This window comes from Hyla sarda, chromosome 10 (genome assembly GCF_029499605.1).
Source record: "Hyla sarda isolate aHylSar1 chromosome 10, aHylSar1.hap1, whole genome shotgun sequence".
Lineage (NCBI taxonomy): Eukaryota > Metazoa > Chordata > Amphibia > Anura > Hylidae > Hyla > Hyla sarda.
In genome coordinates, this window is record NC_079198.1 from 72224013 (window position 1) to 72240489 (window position 16477).

Sequence of the window (16477 nt, forward strand, 5' to 3'; positions counted from 1 at the left end):
TATATTCGCGAATATTCGCGAATTCGCGAATATGCGATATTCGCGAATAAAATTCGAATTGCGAATATTCGCGAGCAACACTAGTCATAAGACCATCATAAAGACCCAATATAAAGGAACTGAAATGACCCGTGATCCCGAACTTGTTCAGTACCAGTCTCAGCCAGTCCCGACATACATTATCAAATGCTTTTTCGGCATCAAGCGTCAGTAGCGCGGGGTGGGAATCAGACTGAAACCGGCGCCGGACACTGTCCATGACCACCAGAACCTTACTGATGTTCCGATGAGCCCGTCTTGACAAAACCCACCTGATGGTCCCCTATAAGAGAGGGCAAGAATTTGGCCAACTGGTCTGCCAGGATTTTTGAGAGCAATTTCACATACTGGTTGATCAGCAAAATGGGACGGTATGAGCCAGGATCCAAAGGATCCTTACTCGGTTTGGGGATAACTTTAATATATGCCAACTTAGCCGATGAAGATATGCTGCCCATACTAAGAATTTCATTGAAGTAGGCGGTTAAGATAAGGAGTTGTTTTTAATAGATTAAATGTTTAACAAATATGTTACAGATCACATAAGCTATCATGTGGATGAAAGTTATTTTAAATGGCAGTGACCAGAAATGTTGTAGGCGTTGCAGTTATTATTCCTATAATATTAAAGTAAAGACATTGACAACGATTTTTTTTCTAAAATTTATTAATACAAAAATAGGTATGAAAGCCATTTGATGCCATGTACATCTTTAAACGTGCCAATGATAATGAACTTTTAACAACACATACAAATAAATATATACATATTACTGTGCATACTGATTGTGTAAATTGAAATATTAGTGACCAGCACAGGACCACAACACAAGCATCTGTCCATACCTACTAGTAAATATTAGGTGTACAGTATACGTGGACCAGTTTGTATTAGTGCAGAGTGAACAGAAACAAAATAGTTGTGTGGTGGAACATTAGCTGCTCGGTAATATATGTATGAAGGCAATATAAGGCATGCCAGTGTCAAAATATGTTCACCCACAATCCCAACACAATTAGGCTCTGCTTATGCCAAGCACAAGGCGGCAGGTATACATGCACTAACACAGTACAGAATGTCATTCCTGCACAGTATTTCATAAACTAATTTGGAAACAATTACTAAAAATGGTGCGTCAGTCATGTGTGTTCCTTTAGGAAGCCATGTTACAGTCTTCTACTATAAATATAATACTGTTTACTGATGATAAGTTATCACTCTTCTAAATATAAGAACTTAACATTTGGATTTATTAACAAAAATATGTGAGCCATTTAATAGTTACTGAACTGGATACTCAAAGTAAATTACACATGACAGTGTGGGATTAGATGTTCTTTTCATATCTACTCTTTCCCTAGTTCCCTATTGGTGTCAGTCTCTTCCGATGCCTTCAGATGCTAATGGCATACAGCCCTAATATACTGTGTCTTCCTTCAAGAAATTTAAGATTTAGTGTCTAGGGGCTCTACATCACTGAACAACTCCACATATTGTTAGAATGGGCTAGTAACATTTCTGGGCTTCCTTATGGTCAGTCATTGACTACAATGGAATGGCCATGTGGCCACCAGAGAAAGAAAGGTGGAGACAATGGAAGACTAAGTGACATAGTGATAAGCACAGCTGCCATTTTTTCTAGCAATTGGTGGGATGATTGATGTCCTATTGATATTCCACCATTGTCTATCCTAAGACAATCCCTTTAATGAATGCATCAACCCTTTGGCAACACCTGGTATACATTTATGGCACCCAGCATGCGGGTGGAGCCGTGCCCACACCATACACTTATGGTGTCAGATGTATAAAATAGCTGACATTCTGCTGTAAAGGCTAGGATCAAAGATAACTCGGGTCCTGGCTATTTAACTCCTCAGATAGCTACAGGTGCTTTATAATTCAGATTCCTGGTTAACATGCTCTTTACATAAAGCACTAACATATCTCTTCTCAGAAACTCAAGATCTAGTGTCTAGGAGCTCTACATCGCCAAGGGATGGTGCACTGACTCCTAAATTCCACAGTACCCGGCTGAATGGACTGAAAGCTTGTGCAAGTGGTATAGGAGTTTGAAATGTTTCTGGCACCTGAATCCATGGTTCTTGCAATATGTTACAGTCTATTTGGCCCTTGTATAAATTCTCTGCTCTTTGAGAAAGATATTCTTTAATTTGTGGTTGCCAAGTGTTCCCCAATTCCTCATCTTCAAAGGAGTTTGGTTTCTTGTCTGGTACTAGCTGTTTCAGGTATCCCAGTGTCACATTGACCACTACTTCCTTCCCGCAGTCATTAGAACTCTGTGCATTTCCTCTATAGGGAGTATCAGTATGGCTGCTTGTACGCTTGAGGGTCGGGGAACCTGTTGATAAACTGATACCACTGTCCTCTCCATTGTCTTGGAGACTTCTATCAAAGCGTTCTTTTAGTGCATTAAACTCTTTAAAGTCTGAATTTTCCCTTGACTCACTGACATTATTTTCATCTCCAGAGTTCTCCAAAGACAATGGAGAAGGTTTTATTATATTGTTTATGAAAAGCTGACTTCCGAACCCGCTGTCTGCACTGCTCCGCATGGGAGAGTCTCTTGGCTCGGCCATCAGATGATCTTGCAGGACTGTATCCCAGCATAGGTTTTTTTCAATAACTGGAGATGGAGGTTTATCCATCCAGGACCAACTCCTCTGAATGAGAGACTTCTGGATAGAAGAATACATGACATTAGTTTAATAAAGCTTAACATGCAGTAAAATGTGCTGAGTCTTGTTTATTGACCATAAAAATACAGACTTATCAATGTGTCTCAGATGTATGTTCTGCTTTTCTTTGTGTGATATTGTCACATGATATTTAACTTTATAACTCATACACTAAGCTAGAGGCCTTGTTGCTATGCAAGTATTGGTATTTTGAGACTTCAATGTATTGAAGAACTATGTATACTACTAAAGGTACTAAAATACATTACAGTTTTGAAACATGCATGATTTCCTCCAAAACTGTCATTTGTTGGGTAAAATTTAACAAACAATTGTTTTACTAAACCAATGACAGATTTTTACTGTCTGTAAAGAAGTCATGTATGTTTGAAAGCTCTCTTATCCAGATCTTTTGTCCACAAACAATCTTTTAACCCCTTAAAGGGGTACTCCGGTGCTTAGACATCTTATCCCCTATCCAAAGCATAGGGGATAAGATGCCTGATCGAGGTAGTCCCGCCGCTGGGGACCCCCATGATCTTGCACGCGGCACCCTGTTTGTAATCAGCACCGGAGTGTGTTCACGCCCCTGCCCCCGTGTGATGTCATGCTCCGCCCCTCAATGCAAGCCTACGGGAGGGGGCGTGATAGCTGTCACACCCCCTCCCGTAGGCTTGCATTGAGGGGCGGAGCATTGAGGGGAGGGGCGAAAACGCTCTGGGGACTGATTACAAACGGGGTGCCGCGTGCAAGATCACAGGGTCCCCAGCGGCGGGACTCCCTCGATCAGGCATCTTATCCCCTATCCTTTGGATAGGGGACTAGATGTCTAAGCACCGGAGTACCCCTTTAAGGACCAGAGGTTTTTCCGTTTTTTCACTTTCATTTCTTCCTCCTTACTTTTAAAAATGCATAACTCTTTAAATTTTTCACCTAAAAATCCATATAATGGTTTATTTTTTGCTCCACCAATTCTACTTTGTAATGACATCAGTCATTTTAGCCAAAAATCTACGACGAAATGAAAAAAAAAATAGTTCGACAAAACTGGAGAACAAACACCATTTTGTAACTTTTGGAAGTTTCCGTTTCTACGCAGTACATTTTTCTGTAAAAATTACACCTTCTCTTTATTCTGTAGGTCTATACAATTAAAATGATACCCTACTTATATAGGTTTGATTTGTCGTACTTCTGGAAAATTGCAGAAAAATGCAGGAAATTTTATATGTTTAAAATTTTCATTTTCTGGCCCCTATAACTTTTTTCTTTTTCTGCGTATGGGGCGGTATGAGGGCAATTTTTTTGCGCCGTGATCTGAAGTTTTTAACCGTACCATTTTTGTATTGATAGGACTTTGTATTGATAGCTTTTTATAAATTTTTTAATGATATAAAATGTGACCAAAAATTTGTGCGTATGCCATTGAGCTTAATTAATTATATATTTTTATAATTCGGACATCTCCGCATGTGGCGATACCACATATATTTATTTTTATTTACATTGTTTTTTAAATGGGAAAAGGGGGTGATTCAAACTTTTATTAGGGAAGGGGTTAAATGATCTTTATTAACTTTTTTTTCCACTTTTTTTTTTTGCAATGTTATAGCCCCCATAGGGTCTAAAGGATTAATAGCTGTGTCTAAAGGATTAATAGATATTAGCCACGAGTTATAGAATGGGAGCGAACGGGAGCGGCCTTAGGGCGTACAGGTACGCCCTTGGTCCTTAAAGGGGTACTCCGCCCTTAGACATCTTATCCCCTATCCAAAGGATAGGGGATAAGATGTCAGATCGCTGCGGTCCCATTGCTGGGGAGCCAAGGGATCCCCGCTGCGGCACCACGCTATCATTACAGCACAGAGCGAGTTCGCTCTGTGCGTAATGACGGGCGATACAGGGGACGGAGCAGCGTGATGTCATGGCTCCGCCCCTCATGACATCACGGCCCGTCCCCTTAATGCAAGTCTATGGCAGGGGGCGTGACGACCACTACGCCCCCTTACATAGACTTACATTGAAAGGGGCGGGTCGTGACGTCACGAGGGGCGGAGCCGTTCGTCACGAGGGGCGGAGACGATGCTCCGGCCCCTGTATTGCCCGTCATTACGTGCAGAGCGAACTCGCTCTGTGCTGTAATGATAGCGCAGTGCCGCAGCGGGGATCCCGTGGCTCCCCAGCAGCGGGACCACGGCGATCTGACATCTTATCCCCTATCCTTTAGATAGGGGATAAGATGTCTAGGAGCGTAGTACCCCTTTAAGGGGTTAAAATAGGATATTCTCAAAATGCTCCCAAGATACCAAAAAAGATTATTCATACTTTTCCTGGTGTCCTTGATCATGTATTACCGTTTTGAACAACTGTGACAATCAATGTGAACTAAAATGTGTATGAACAAATTGTTGTTTAGCCACCAACCTACTTTTACGTAATGTGTATTTGTACCTTTAGACATTATTAGCTATATTTTGGTCTTGCAGATCAGGTAGAAATAATTATATTTCTAAATGATGTCTCATACATACAGTATGACTGTGTTTTGCATTTGTATATGAGATCCTGAAAATAGCTCCTCTCAGCTTGCTATGGATTCATACTGTTCCTCGGTTTGTGCGACTATGCAGGATTGTATGTTCTATTGCAAAGGCATTCTTGTCTAGAAGTATTGGGTGGGGATGCACTATATGGCAGCACAAGGTGGATTTAGAGTTCCCTATATAGGTCTTACAGGCTACAAGGTCAATAAACATGGCATTATGGCCCCTGTTCTTTGTTCTATTATATAATAGTTATCTATGTTTAACTTACCAGTGTTTTAGGGGTCTTCACAACTCCACGGACATACAAGCAGATGAACAAATTGACACAAATCAGTAAGACCAGAAAGCTCAGGATGCAGGCTGCCAGTAACAGAAGGGCAGTGCTTGTCAACCCTGCAATGACATAGACAGAAGTTGGTGTCAACTAATGGCACTACTGGTAGTGTAGGTAGACTGGTGAGATATAATAGACGTACAAGACCCTCTAATAGACTCATACAATTTTCACTCCTACTGGGTTAAGTTTCATACAATTATAAAGCCTTGTATCCTTAAAGCATTAATGTCAGATCCCCCCCCCCCCCCCCAAAAAAAAAAAAAAATAGTGATATGTTACTCAGGACCTAATCCTGCCGATGTACATCTAATTATTTCTGCCTCTATCACCTATAAAAATCCCTCTTTTCATTAGCTCACAGTGTTAGAAATCCTCTCAGGGGAAGTGGGCGTGTCCCTCCCTTGTGGTGCTTGGTGCTGGGAGGTGATTGGCGTGTCTGCTGCAGGATCGGTTAGTGTCCCAGTAAGTATGGGGACCCCGAGTGGTGGGATTTTCAGGAGCTCTTTTCTTTATTAAATATTCAAAAAATGTTAAACAACCATATTACAAAGGTCTTTAATGTTTTGTAGCAACATACAAAAGGTTTATGGATCTGACAGTGCCCATTTAACAAGTTTCCTGTAATTTTGTAAAAAAAAATATGTAATAAAAGAAATGATATTTATGTAGGTAAAACTTGCAAGGGTACCATCATACATAATTCATTCATGCTAAAATTGGGGCATAATATTTAATATATGTGCTCTGACACTTCAACTCCAATCTCTGTTCAGCTAATAGTATGGGTTAGAACTTAGGATCTGTATAAATAAAGATACCACCGTCTTACCATGATCTGGTAGGTAAATGCAGATCTCTGAAGATGCTTCTCCAACGTTCTGACGTGACGCTATTGAAGGCTTAACACTTAGGCAATACTCATTTGATTTAGCAAGGCTGTCAATACTGAAACTTTCAACATTCTCCACGTGCTGAAACTAAAAAGAACAAGACTAAGAAGCTGCAAACCATACTAGCAAATGTACAAGCTGCATAAATATGTCAGGGCATGCTGCGGTCAACAACCAATATAAGTATGGAAAGTTAATAGCATTGGAGTCCAATGATTTGCTATATGTACAAAGAGGTTTTCAGGATTGTTTTTAGGGTGTGCCAATATTTGAAGAGACTGTGAAAGGTTATAATTTTAACTTTCAGACTAGGGCTTGGTTCTCTACCTACAGCATATTACAGTACATCCTCCTGACTAGACACTAAACCAATGTGCAGATATACCAAAGTCATAGTAACTATGCAGAATGTGAAAAATGAAAAGTATCAAACAAATACACCATGTAGATTGTACCAAGTTAGGTTCTCTCATCTAATCTTGGCAGCCTCAGAGTGCACACAAACTTAGTGCAGGACAACACTTAAAGGTGTTCTCCACCATAAGGTGATTTTAGTATGTACCTGGCAGACAGTAATGGACATGCTTAGGAAGGATCTGCGCTTGTCTTGGGGCTAAATGGCTCTGTTGTGAGATTACCATAACACTAGCTTTTTGTGAACATGTATTTCCTGTTTGATTTTCTTTTTTTGACTACAAATCCCACAATTCCATTTTCCTCCCTCCCACACATCAGCCACCCCACTTATTGAAACAAAAGACCTGTGGTTTTCAATCAGGGTGCCTACAGCTGTTGCATTAGTTGCAGATTGATCTTTCTCCCACCAAGCGATCGCTCCACCTATTGAAGCAGACAGGCTCCCTGTCATCAGCTGACTAATCAGTCAGGTCTTGGCCGCATTGCAAACTGGGAAAAATCAACAGTTATTTTGTACGCTGTTAAAAATCACAGAAGTGCTTCAGCCTGTCCCGCCTTCAGCCGAGGCGGGACAACTCTGCGGCTGGTGATAGGCTGAAGCACCGTGTGACGTACCCGGCTAAGGGAAGTAGTAAGTAGACAGCCTGGCCGACCGATCAGCTGTTGCGGAGCTCCGGGGGAACGCAGGAAGGTAAGTGAAAGTTTGTTTTGTCTTTTTTTGCAGCCCGGGCAGGATGGAATAGAAAAAGTCTGCACAGGACACCTCCTTTAAATACGATAAGTATGGAGAGTACAATGCACAATGCAGGTAACTGTAAAATTTTTGAATGCTTTATTGTTACCATTAAAAATCAGCAGACATCACAGGGCAGATAGAAAGTGATGCCTTTCAGGCCTCCACAACACTCTTAGCCTTACTCATGACATTTTAGGAGTTACTTGAGCTGGACCTTCCATATTTTTCTTCTTGTTGTGAGAACTTTTGAATAAGTATCAGCCAATGACATTTAATGTTTCTTAATGAAAGGCAAAATATATTCTAAATTTCCTTGCACTCAATCTAGCTCATTTCCTTTATGGTTTACTAAACAAGGGTTTACATAGCGACAAGAAGTATATATAAAGGGAAATGACGGTCAGGGGTCCTTATAGCTAATTCCTGCCTTCAAGGCCCCTTTCTTCAGATAGAAGCTGAATTGAAAGAGGCATCTCAATATCCACTACAGGTGCAAACTATTTACCAGAAAAAGTCATTTTTACTGTATTTCCTCCCACAATACTATTATAATGCCGTATATAATATGTAATGTCTTATACTGTCTTATACAGTAGAATTTCTTATACAGTAGAATGTCTTATACAGTAGAATTTCCCAATAGTGGACGTTCACAGGAGGGGGGGGGGGGCGAAGTGTCCGCTATTGAGAGTGGTCCCTTATTGGGGAAAAAAAGGCTCAAAAACCTTTCTAAATGTCTGAATACTGTACTCACCCCAGAGTGTAATTACCTATAAACCATGATAAAAAGCAATATTACAGTAGAATCTCCCAGTGACGTTAAATCACCCCTTATCCCCCCCATCATTTCATCCACCCCTTATATGCTGTGCCACCTTATGCCTTGTGCCAAATTATCCCCCCTTACCTCCAGTGGTCTTCTGCTTCTATGCTGGGGCTGCTGCAGGGGGCTGCAGTGGGGGCCGGGGCCCCTTGGAAATCTGGGCCCCTCACTGGGGTATTTGCTGTACCCCCTGACAGCAGCCCTGTGTACAAGGTAGGGCCTGGTTCTCCCCTATTGGGAGTCTTTCGTCCCTTATTGTTCCCTATTGGGAGTGTCTGCCAACTCCTGGACAGTCTGTGGTGCAACATGGCGTTGGTGAATGGAGCGAGACATGATGTCCCAGATGTGCTCAATCAGATTCAGGTCTGGGGAACGGGCGGGCCAGTCCATAGCATCAATGCCTTCCTCTTGGAGGAACTGCTGACACACTCCAGCCACATGAGGTCTAGCATTGTCTTGCATTAGGAGAAACCCAGGGCCAACTTCACTGGCATATGGTCTCACAAGTGGTCTGTGGATCTCATATCGGTACCTAAGGCAGTCAGGCTACCTCTGGCAAGCACATGGAGGGCTGTGAAGCCCCCCCAAAGAAATGCCACCCCACACCATTACCGACCCACCGCCAAACCGGTCATGCTGAAGGATGTCGCAGGCAGCAGAACATTCTCCACGGCGTCTCCAGACTCTGTTACATCTGTAACATGCTCAGTGTGAACCTGCTTTCATCTGGGAAGAGCACAGGGCGCCAGTGGCAAATTTGCCAATCTTGGTGTTCTCTGGTAAATGCTAACCATCCTGCACAGTGTTGGGCTGTAAGCACAACCCCCACCGGAGGGCATCGGGCCCTCATATCACCCTCATGGAGTCTGTTTGTGACCTTTGAGTGGACACATGCACATTTGTGGCCTGCTGGAGGTCATTTTTCAGCACTCTAGCAGTGCTTCTCCTTGCACAAAGGCGGAGATAGCGGTCCTACTGCTGGGTTGTTGTCCTCCTACGGCCTCCTCCACATCTCCTGATGTACTGGCCTGTCTCCTGGTAGCGCCTCCATGCTCTGGATACTACGCTGACAGAGACAGTAAACCTTCTTACCACAGATTGCATTGATGTGCCATTCTGGATGAGTAGCACTACCTGAGCCACTTGTGTGGGTTGTAGACTCCATCTCATGCTACAACTAGAGTGAAAGCACCGCCAGCATTCAAAAGTCACCAAAACATCAGCTAGGAAGCATAGGAACTGAGAAGTCGTCTGCAGAACCATTCCTTTATTGGGGGTGTCTTGCTAATTGCCTATAATTTCCACCTGTTGTCTGTTCCATTTGCACAACAGCATGTGAAATTGATTGTCAATCAGTGTTGCTTCCTGAGTGGACAGTGTGATTTCACGGAAGTGTGATTGACTTGAAGTTACATTGTGTTGTTTAAGTGTTCCCTTTATTTTTTTTTGAGCAATGTATAAGGAAATCATATAAGGGCAGCCTAGTTGGACCAAGCGGTGTTCCTGCCAACAATCTTTTATAATTCACTTTAAACCTTTAAAAAATGCAGCCATATATATAACAAACTTCAAATTCCCACACACATTTGCAGCACCTTACCGTGTGGTTATCTGTAGTTCGTCGGATATGTACTTTATATTGGCGGTGAAATTGAAAAACATCCTTGAAGTTCCGAGTAATGTTGTTCTTTGTGATCTCAGGTAAAATGAGCTCAACATGTAGTGATGGTCCATTCACATCAAGCAATACAGTTGGTGGTGGAAGGTTAACTGTGTAAAAAATCATAGGATTAGCGTTAAATACATTATATGCATTCTGCCACATTGAGGGCCACTTACATAAGTTTGAACCAGAAGAAATGAAAGTGTCCCCAGCACCCTTAAAGTCATCTTTACACAGGTTTCTGTGTCTTACTGAAAGACCACAATACAGGAATGTAGGTGCACTACTGTGGTAAATGTATACAATGACATTGGCTATCCCTCAACACTGATGTTAAAATTGAGACATTAGCCAGTATATCCTTATATGAAGGACACACCAGAGCCTGCACACCAACGCCAAGGTTTCTCAAATGGCACTGAAAGACCATCCAATAGTGTCAACCCATTTTCCATAGCATGAAAACAAGGAAATAACCAGTCTGACAGCCAATATATATACACACACACACACACACACATATATATATATATATACATATATATATATATATATATATATATATATATATATATATATATGTATATCACATATAATAAATTACCTTCTGTGAATGTATATCGTGTTGATCTAGACCACTCCGATGTCTGGTTTCCAAGAACACTCCTGACCCTTCCAACATATCCTAAGCTCTTGGGCAAGGTCTCCACTGTGAGATCACAATTTTGATGGCTTATATAATGACAATGAGGCACCGCCGTCCAGTCGGAGCCATAACTGATAACAGAAAGATAAACTGATATAACACTTCCACAGAACATGGATGTTATAATAAAATATAAACACACTGTCAATTCCAATTGACTGCATTCTGTTTTTTTTTTATTTTTTTAGGATAGATTCACATGGAGTTTTTCCATGTATTTATTGAAGCTGAATAGACACAAATTCTGCCCCAAAACTTACAAGTAATATGCCTACAAACTCTGTATCATTGATTTAATTGGAAATGCACACCATCTTTAACCTGTTTTTTGTTACTTTATTGTATGGAAAAAAAAATGTATGTCTATTCTTCACGTGTGTACTTAATGTCAATTTAAGCATTAAAAATGGTCCATATATCAAATAGGACAGGAAAAAGTTCAGCCCTGAGTTCACCCACAGCCCCTTTCCCTGCCTAAGCAGTGGACCCCCAACTTGGTGACAGTCCCTATTCTGTACAAGTGCAGGGCATGGTGAGGTCAAACACAAATATACACATGTACGTAGGTCAGCAAGAAAGTCAGGACACACATCATTAACCTAGGAACATACCAGAGAACAAAGACAGGTGAATAGCAACCAAACAAACAAAAAGAGCAAGGTCAGGCAGGCCAAGTCAAAACCAGGAAGTCACTTTGTACCAAATCAATAGGCAAAGGGGTAGGAAACAAGGAAACAAGCCAAAAAGTCAGGTGTACAGGAAGGCAGTAGACAAACGTAGGTATAAGAAGCTAGCGCAAGGAAAAACATCTAACACAGAGAAAGTAATGAAGCAAGTCTGTGACTTAAACAGCCAAACCCAGAATGATAGGACGGACAGCCTGTGTGTGTATGTTACACAGAAAAGTTTTTGCAGCAGCGTTTCACCTCCTAGTCAAATCAGCATTATGGTGGACAGAGAGCAGTGCTTTTTTCCACTGAAAATTATTTTTACTGCAGCCAGTAACCTCACAGTTACTATTTTCAGCATTATATTACAGAGAGGGGCAGAGAATTGTGTGTTGCTTCATACATTTCAACAAGCTGCCTCAACTTCATAAACCTTAGCAGAGGAGGAAGGAATAATTTTTCAGCACAATTCTGTGTATTTGTTCCACAACAAATCATCTGCTGGTTATACTAGTCTGTAGAAGGTACAATACCCAGCAGTCCATCCCTAATAGTCTTTGACAGAGTGCAATTTTGTGTTTAGTACACAGCTTTTGTGTGCTCATGCAATGTTGTGTACTGCTGGTGTTGTGCAAAAAAAATGTTTAAGCTTACTGTAGCACATTTTTCTGCCCTCATAAGGTCATACCACATAACTACATCTAAGTAGTGTACTATTTTGTACCTGTTAATCTGTCAAGGGCCTACATACTGTGAAAGTCCAGGCAAAAGTACTCACCGGCTGGTGTTGTACTCAGATACTTTTTTAAGCGTACTTTAGCGCATTTTTCTGCCTTCATAAGTGCATATCACATACGTACATCTAAGTAGTGTACTATTTTGTACCTGTTAATCTGTCAAGGGCCTAGATACTGTGAAAGGACAGCCAATAGTACACACCCACTGCTGTTCTAGACAAATACTGTTTTAAGCTAGTGAAGCGTATTGTACTCCTCTCATATACGCAATAAGTATGTCCGGCAGAGAAGTGCCAGGGCGTGCACAGAGGAGTAGCAGAGGCCTAAATTCATGAGGCGCAGGCAGAGGTCGCAGCAGAGTAGGGGGCGTGGCAGCCGGAGTTGCAGCGGTCTGAGCTCCTGGTGTCATCTAGCAGTCGTGTCTCGACCAGCAACCCAGCAGCCGTGATTGATCGGTTCACTCAGTCATCCTCTTCATCCCAAGCAACATCTGCTTCATCCCCCAGTCAACAGTCGGAGGGTTCCTCAGACTCAACTCTGATTTGGCATGGCCCTCATGCTGCTGCTGCCACCTCCAGGCTCTGTCATTGTGCTGCTCTATGGTCTCCTCATGATAATGCTACCACCTCCAGGCTCTGTCATTGTGCTGCCATATGATCTCCTCATGCGGATGCTGCCACCTCCAGACACTGTCATTGTGCCGACATATCATCTCCCCATGCTGATGCTGCCACCTGCAGGCTCTTTCATTGTGCTGCTCTATGGTCTCCTCATGCTGCTGCTACCAACTCCAGGCTCTCTCATTGTGCTGCTATGGATACTGCAAAACATAATTAAGGTGCTGGTCCCAGTTGCAAAAATTCCTCTGCATTAGACCACAAGAAAGTATTGAGGATATGCATTAGCTAAAACTTAAATTTTGTTAGATTAAAAAAAAAATGGGGTCCATATATTTTATCTTAACAAAAGGAAAGGTGTGCAAAAAACACCATGTGCCACCAATACCAACAAGTATTTATGCCATGCAAAGGCCTCTAAAAGGTGAATGGGAACAACGTATGGTCCATTGTAACAGGTGGGGGTAAAAACTTCCCCTGTAACGCCCTACTCTCGCATTATTAATTCCCTTCTTGGCAAGTGTTACTCGTCCTAAAAAGGGCAGCCCCACACAGGAAACTCTCCCTATTTCCAAAAAAAAAAAAGAAAGGGAAATGGCAGTGTTTTTAGGTGGAAATAGGGAGAAGTTCCTGTGTGGGGCAGCCCTTTTTAGGATGAGTAACACTTGCCAATAAGGGAATTAATAGTGCGAGAGTAGGGCCTTACAGGGGAAGTTTTTACCCACACCTGTTACATTGGACCATACGGTGTTCCCTACCACCTTTTATAGGTCTTTGCATCGCATAAATACTTGGTGGTGTAGGTGGCACGTGGTGTTTTTTGCACACCTTTCCTTTTGTTAGATTTAGGAAAATTTTTGGGTCCATATATTTTATCCTAAGAAAAGTTAAAGGAGAACTCCAGACCATAAAAATTGTCCCCCATAGTGCCGTCAGTAAAAAAATAAAGATGTACATACCTTCCTCTGCTCCCCCGGGGCCTCCGGTAACCGGCTCTTTTTCTCCGCCGCAATCCACTTCCTGGTTGCCGGTAGTCAGATGAATCAGCGAATCACCAGCCGCAGCGCAGTCCGACTCGGCCGGCGATAAGCTGAGCGGCAGTGTGACGTTTTCGGCCCCGGCCGTAGGTGCCGGTGTAGTGAATAATTTTGTGTCCTGAAGCGTTTTCACACTGCTGCTCAGCCTATCGCCAGCCTAGTCGGACTGCGCTGCGGCTGGTGATTGGCTGATTCATCCGACCACCGGCAACCAGGAAGTGGATTGCGGCGGAGACCGGAGCCGGTTACCGGAGGCCCCAGGGAAGTGGAGGAAGGTAGGAACATCTTTATTTTTATGGTCTGGAGTTCTCCTTTAAGTTTTAACTAATGCATATCCTCAATACTTACTTGCGAACACCAATACTTTTTTCTTCTGCCTACCTGCCTCCGCTACTATTCTGATCCTTCCACCCGTCTAATGCCACACATCCCCTTCTTTCATCCCCCTTCGTCACAGGGTACTGGTATTAACAACCACCACCCCACTTTACCAAAGTGCACGGCTGCGCCGACGTGTGGAGCTGTAACTATGGTCCGGGACAACACATGTCCTTTATGGCCCACTGGGTGAATGTGGTTCCTGCACAGCCACAACAGCAACTTGGACAGGTCACGCCGCTTCCACCTCCACGCTCTCAGGCCGTTGGTCCTGTGACAGTGTTCGACTCTGCCTCCTCATCCTCCATCGTGTCCCATAGTCACCCCAAGGAGAACTCGTCTGTCGAAAAATGGGGAGAGACTGACCTTTGTGAAGGTTAATCAGGCATGGATCAGCCAGGATTTCCACCCATCAATGCCTGATGCATGAGAGTAGATTGACCATGGTTCCACACCAACACTTCACAAATATGGAATGTGCCAAGCAGATTTAAGGCGCTGCTCCCCAGTTATAAACATTCCTCCGCATCAAACCTTTTTTTCCCCCACCTTCGTCACTGGGTACTGGTATTGCCACCCACCGCACCACTCTGTCACCGGGTCACTTTCAGGACTCCTGATGCTGCTGCTACCACCGCCATACTTCAGCAAACTCCAGACTGTGCCATTCGGCCACTATATGGTCTTCTCATGCTTCACCATCTCCCGGCTGTGCCTTTCAGCCACTATATGGTCTCCTCATGCTTTAGCCAACTCCAGGCTGTTCCATTCAGCCACTATATGGTCTCCTCATGCTTCATGCAACTCCAGGCTGTGCCATTCAGCCACTATATAGTCTCCTCATGCTTCAGCCACTATATGGTCTCCTCATGCTTCATGCAACTCCAGGCTGTGCCATTCAGCTACTATATGTTCTCCTCATGCTGCCACAAACTCCAGGTGGTCATTCAGCAACTAAATGGTCTCCTCATACTGATGCTGCCTCCAGGCTCTGTCATTGTGCCGCCATGTGACATGTGACTCCTTGTTAGATTTGGTCCTTTGTAACCACACGCCGGGGCCCAGGACATTAAAACTTGGGAGTATGATCTTAAATTTCAAATTTTTAAATTCATCTTTTAATCTTAGGGATTGTGAAGCCCTATTATCTACTAATGCTGCCGCCAGATCCAGGCTGTGCCATTCAGCCACTATATGGTTTACTGATGCTGCTGGGCCTGTGACATTACGGAAAAATATTTTATGGTAGCACTAGCTACCATAAATCTTCAATTTCAATTTTAAAATTCATCTTTTAATCTTAGGGATTGTGAAGCCCTATTGTCTACTCATGCTGCCGCCAGCTCCAGGCTGTGTCATTGTGCCACCATATGGTCTCCTTATGCTGTTGGCGCCTTAAATTAAACTTTTAAAATGTTAATATATCTAAAATCTTCAATTTAAAATTTCAAAAATATTTTTAATCTTCTCTATTGTTAGGCCCTACGGTCTTGTCAGGCTGTTGCCACCTCCAGACTGAGTCGTTCTGCTACTATATGGTCTCCTCGTGCTGCCGCCAATTCCAGGCTGTGTCATTCTGCCAGATTATGTCTCCTCATGCTGCTGCCACCTCTAGGCTCTGTCATTTTGCTGCCATGTGACTCCTTGTTAGATTGGGTTTTGTGGTCAAACAGTATTAGTTCAAAGTAAACACTGGTACAATAAACTTGGGAATCTAATATAAATCTTAAATTAAAATTTAAAAAAATCGATGTAATCTTTTCAAGACTGAGGCCCTATGGTTGTCTATGTCATATTAACTGTGGAATTATCACAAGAATCCAATGAAACAGCTTGAAGCGATAACAATGAACCATAACTGATTAAATGAAACATTTGTACTTTCATAGTCAGGGGGGCACTGAGAGCCAGGGGTTGGAACATGTGGTATCTCGCCTGGCGGAGGACCGCAAGCTCGAAGCTCACCAGAATGGGTACTCTAAAAATTCAAATAAATTCAAATTCACTTAAATAAAAAATCTCTTTATTCTCTTCCAATTTTGACACCATATGGTCTCCCTGTTGCCACATCGACGCTCTGCATCAGTGATTCTAATAGCAATGCCTGTAATCTGTATGTAATACTGACTGACAGTATTATTTCACTAACACAGCACACTCCCTATGCATGTTAGGACAAGGCA

General features: G+C 42.7%; 1 protein-coding gene across 3 annotated transcripts in view; it reads right to left on the bottom strand.

The window, feature by feature from the left end:
* Positions 1–659: 659 nt before the first annotated feature.
* IL10RA (interleukin 10 receptor subunit alpha) overlaps positions 660–16477 on the bottom strand; it is a 36445-nt gene continuing 20627 nt past the window's right edge. For 2 of the 3 annotated variants that reach the window (XM_056543619.1, XM_056543620.1), the window contains 5 exons: positions 10756–10928; positions 10089–10258; positions 6452–6599; positions 5554–5678; positions 661–2739 (listed from right to left, as the gene is read on the bottom strand). In XM_056543619.1, the coding sequence (XP_056399594.1) occupies positions 2002–2739; positions 5554–5678; positions 6452–6599; positions 10089–10258; positions 10756–10928 (1354 nt within the window). In that variant the 3' untranslated portion in view covers positions 661–2001. Of the gene's footprint in view, positions 2740–5553; positions 5679–6451; positions 6600–10088; positions 10259–10755; positions 10929–16477 lie in introns of all 3 variants that reach the window. The other variant, XM_056543618.1, reaches the window with a different exon arrangement.